We start from the raw sequence: 3,913 nt of genomic DNA on the forward strand, positions 1-3,913 counted from the left end.
TTACATGTGCCAATTTTTGAGAGTTTAATGTCATCCACAAAATGTTTAATGTTATTGATTGTAAGCAGTTTAATGTCATCCACAAAATGTAAACCTACCAGGATCAAACCAATCCCAAACCAAAAAAGGAATCCACACAACCAAGCTAAAAAAAAAAAAAGGAAAAAAATATTAGTTATTACAATTCTAGAAGCATAAACTGTATCATCATCGGACGAAGCCCATCAAACGGAACCACTAGCACCATCACCAAACTTCTCTCGGAGGGTTTGTTTTAACCAATGCACGCGACACTCAGGGCGTAGGCTAACAAAGAAGGATTCCATGTTCTCGTCTCTACTTAAGAGCTGACCAACTTCAATGAATTCAGAGTAGGTTAGGCCCTCCACCTCTTCAAGGACATCCAAAACTTTGCTAGTTCCGTTGATCTCCTTTCCTAGCCCAAAGTCACGCATAGTGTTCGCAACAGACCTCAGAGAAACGCCAAGTACATCACATGGTCAAGGTGGGGGTTGTCGTTTTTTGGTGCTACTCCCACTCCCACTGCGGCCATGATCTGTATCAGATGTCTGAGTGGGAGTGCCGCGATAGCATCGATTTGGCATGCTCGGTGTGTCCGAGGAAAATTGACCGCGCATGGTCCCTATAGAATCCCCTAATGTATCATCGGAGAGGTCAACATGATCGTCAAGATCGTCATCTAACTCCGTCCAAGTCTCATTCAGATCTTGATTAATCCTAGATGACGATGCAGCCATTGTCCTAGATCCCTTTACATAACGTCCGGTCACTTGATCAGAGCCAACGATAACCCCTAGGTCATCCATTCTCTCGATCCTCTTGCCCCTTAGTCTTGCAGCGTGTGGGTGTGACTACAGAAACAGAACACTACGCATTATTTCCATGTATTCAGATTTATATAATCAGAGGTTTGGGTTGAAAGCTAATACATGGAATATACAGATATAGAACAACTAGATTTAATAGTACCTTGAGATACTCTTCCCATACTTCATCTGGCGCAGTTACCACCATACGCTCATTGTCCCAGCCGAATCCACTAGCAGCAAGCATGTCCCTGACAACATTGTACTCTCTTTTGTGATATCGGAGTCTGTTTTGTACGTTCTGTCAGGTGACAGGTACCCCTGTTTGTCTTGTCACTTGCTCGACCGCAACTTGATATGCTTCTCTTTTGAAGCCATTGTCGGCTTTCCTTCCCAGGGCGATTTGTTCCAATAATGTGTTACATAAAACCTGATCCATTGGAGAGCTCCACTTGCTCTTTGCTGCCCGGAAGAGGGGTTCTGCAAGGGATTTAACTGTCTTTTCTCGCGGTGAACATCGCGTAGGTATAGCAGGGGACCGAACGGGCGACTGTATAGGTGTGGATGTATCAGATAGACAATTGTCCGACATTTCACCTACACAGAAAACAAACTATTATATGCCCTGTTATTCAAAATATCAAACCACCTAAGTTCATGTGTAAAGAAAGTCGCAAAGTTTTAGACAAATTATACGGTTGATTAACAGGACGCAAAATAATCCTTGTCCGCTCCATTTAGTTACAACACGTTTGGTGTAATGTACTTCATATGTCAAGACAGAACTTGCAAAAAGTAAATAATAATGTAACGACTATCTACTGTGCTATCTTATCCTACTATTACATTGCGCATCTGCCCACATTTGCTCTACGATGGCATCGCACCCCCTAATCCACGCTTCTTTCTCCATTTGATTCGATCGAAATAAACACTGTTGCTCGTCATGCGTGGAGACCTCGGTGGGTGTAGGGTTACCCTCCACCTCGCCTACTGATATACCAGCAGCCTGTAGATCTTCACCGCAATCAATATCAGATCGAATGAAATTATGTAAGACAAAGCAAGCAATGACAACTTTCACTTGTGTTTCAAATGCATATTGGATCGCTGTCTTCAATATCGGAAATCTACCATTCACTAAGCCAAAACAACGTTCAATTGCATTCCGCGCTTGGGCATGACGATAATTAAACAGCTCCCTCATGTTCAACGGTGCTCCGCCACTTCGATACTCTTGCAAATGGTATCGAACACCACGGTAAGGAGCCATAAATCTTGGCGAATGGGCATATCTAGCGTCGACTATGTAAAATTTTCCTACACATTAGAACTAATGTTACATTAAGCGTATCAGATTGAACCATTAACTATCAAAATGTATTCTAGTGTAACGATTATAGTGATCTACCATTTGGGACCGTCAAAGGATCATTGGTTCGAGTCAATGCATTGTGTAGCACCCTCGCGTCTGATGCAGAACCTTCCCAGCCGGCTAACAGATACAATATTTTCATATCAAATGAGCAGGCTGCAAGAACATTTTGGGACAAAACCCCTTTTCGGTTGTGGAAGCAAGCATGATCGGGTGCTGGAACATGCGCTGGAATATGTGTACCGTCAATTGCACCAACACAGTCCTATGATGTGTTACATGTGAATTAAACCGGCATGTATTTGTAAATTGATGGACAAAACTGAACAGTATAGTAGGTAAGAGACCTTCAGAAATACTTATACCTGGAAATATGAAGCCCAATTTTGATTTGTTTGGAGGTCGGTGGGTGGCTCTTGTCCGGCCTGTTTCACGTAAATAGGGTACAGTGATACCACCGCATCAAGAACGCGATGAAAATGCCGGCTAATCGTTTCACCCGAATGAATGAAACGATGCCCTATGACACGATTGCGAACATTATGGCCCACCGTATGAAGAAAAATAACGACTTGTTCTTCAAGACTGACGTTTCGACTATCGCGAAGAAGTGTCTTCTCACGGAGCTGAGAACATAGTAAGAAAAATGCTTCTCGACTCATCCTGAGTTGGGTAACACAGTCCCGATCAGTAGCCCGAATAATCGAGTTGATGAACCTTGCCCGCTCATCATTCCCAAAACATGTCGGTTGTTTAAACATGTAAGCTCGGCAGTATTCTCCAATCGCTGCCACACAAGCTGCCAACCACGGCCCTACGTTCGTCCTCCTCCTCTTTACTACCCATTTGGCTAGGTCACCTACACCTAGATGTACAACGTCGATGGTTTAATAAATATCTTCACAACTCCTACTCTATTTCTATGTGCATTGTTATTTTGTATAGTTACTTGCAACTAAAACAATTTTACGTATATTGAAACAATCAAACCACCCAAGCTCAATGGAGATATCGATGATTGTCACCTTTCATCTGATCTACACTAGGTGAGAAATATCCATTATTCCACGTTATCCTGGGGTGGATTCAAGAGAATTGGAAGTCAGGACCTTCCCTATGAAATCAGGAAAGGAGTTGTCTACAAACCTGAATTTGTTTATTTGGTCCACGCATGTCCAAAATGTATTATAGTCTTTTATTGCGTTTGGTAGGTATAATACAAAGTGCAATTTGGTCTTGTAGGGTGTTTGGCAAGTATAGTACAAAATGCAAGATGGCTTGTCATTTTCTTAGAGTCGGAGTAGCATTAGATGCATGCGATAATCCAATCAATGACCAACAAAATGAAGTAGCATTAGTGTGCAGGGAAAACCAGAGGTCACTCGTCAGTTGTTCTAGTGCTGCTCCTACTTGTATTGGTTAACTTGGACACTCTGAATTATCCATTAAGTCCAAAACACATTTAATGGGCCGCATGCAAAATCACCTTGATTGGATGATCCAATCGATCCTTGAGTTGGCCTTATTTTCTATAGCTATCTTCTTTCCAGGCCATGGAAGGATGGTTGCAATTATCAATTGCCTAATAAAAGTAATTCTTTAGAATGGATAGCAACCCATGATACTCTTTTTCACAAAAAAGATGAATCAAACTAGTTATATTTTTTTGTTTTCTATTTGAAGCTCAACCAAAGCTCCTTAAAATCCAACA

General features: G+C 41.9%; 1 protein-coding gene across 1 annotated transcript; it reads right to left on the reverse strand.

Annotated features, from left to right (window-relative positions):
* Nucleotides 1–500: 500 nt before the first annotated feature.
* On the reverse strand, nucleotides 501–1,074 carry LOC131218023 (uncharacterized protein At2g29880-like). The gene is made up of 2 exons (XM_058212705.1): nucleotides 991–1,074; nucleotides 501–872 (listed from the first exon to the last, which is right to left on the reverse strand). The coding sequence occupies exons 1-2, from the start codon at nucleotides 1,072–1,074 to the stop codon at nucleotides 501–503; spliced, it is 456 nt and encodes a 151-aa protein (XP_058068688.1).
* Nucleotides 1,075–3,913: the final 2,839 nt, after the last annotated feature.

The sequence above is a fragment of the Magnolia sinica genome, chromosome 11 (genome assembly GCF_029962835.1).
Source record: "Magnolia sinica isolate HGM2019 chromosome 11, MsV1, whole genome shotgun sequence".
Lineage (NCBI taxonomy): Eukaryota > Viridiplantae > Streptophyta > Magnoliopsida > Magnoliales > Magnoliaceae > Magnolia > Magnolia sinica.

Coding starts and splice junctions, on each gene's coding strand:
- LOC131218023 (XM_058212705.1), bottom strand. CDS start 1,074: ATGCTTGCTGCTAGTGGATTCGGCTGGGACAATGAGCGTATGGTGGTA. Junction 873..990: donor TATGGGAAGAGTATCTCAAG/GTACTATTAAAT, acceptor CTGTTTCTGTAG/TCACACCCACACGCTGCAAG.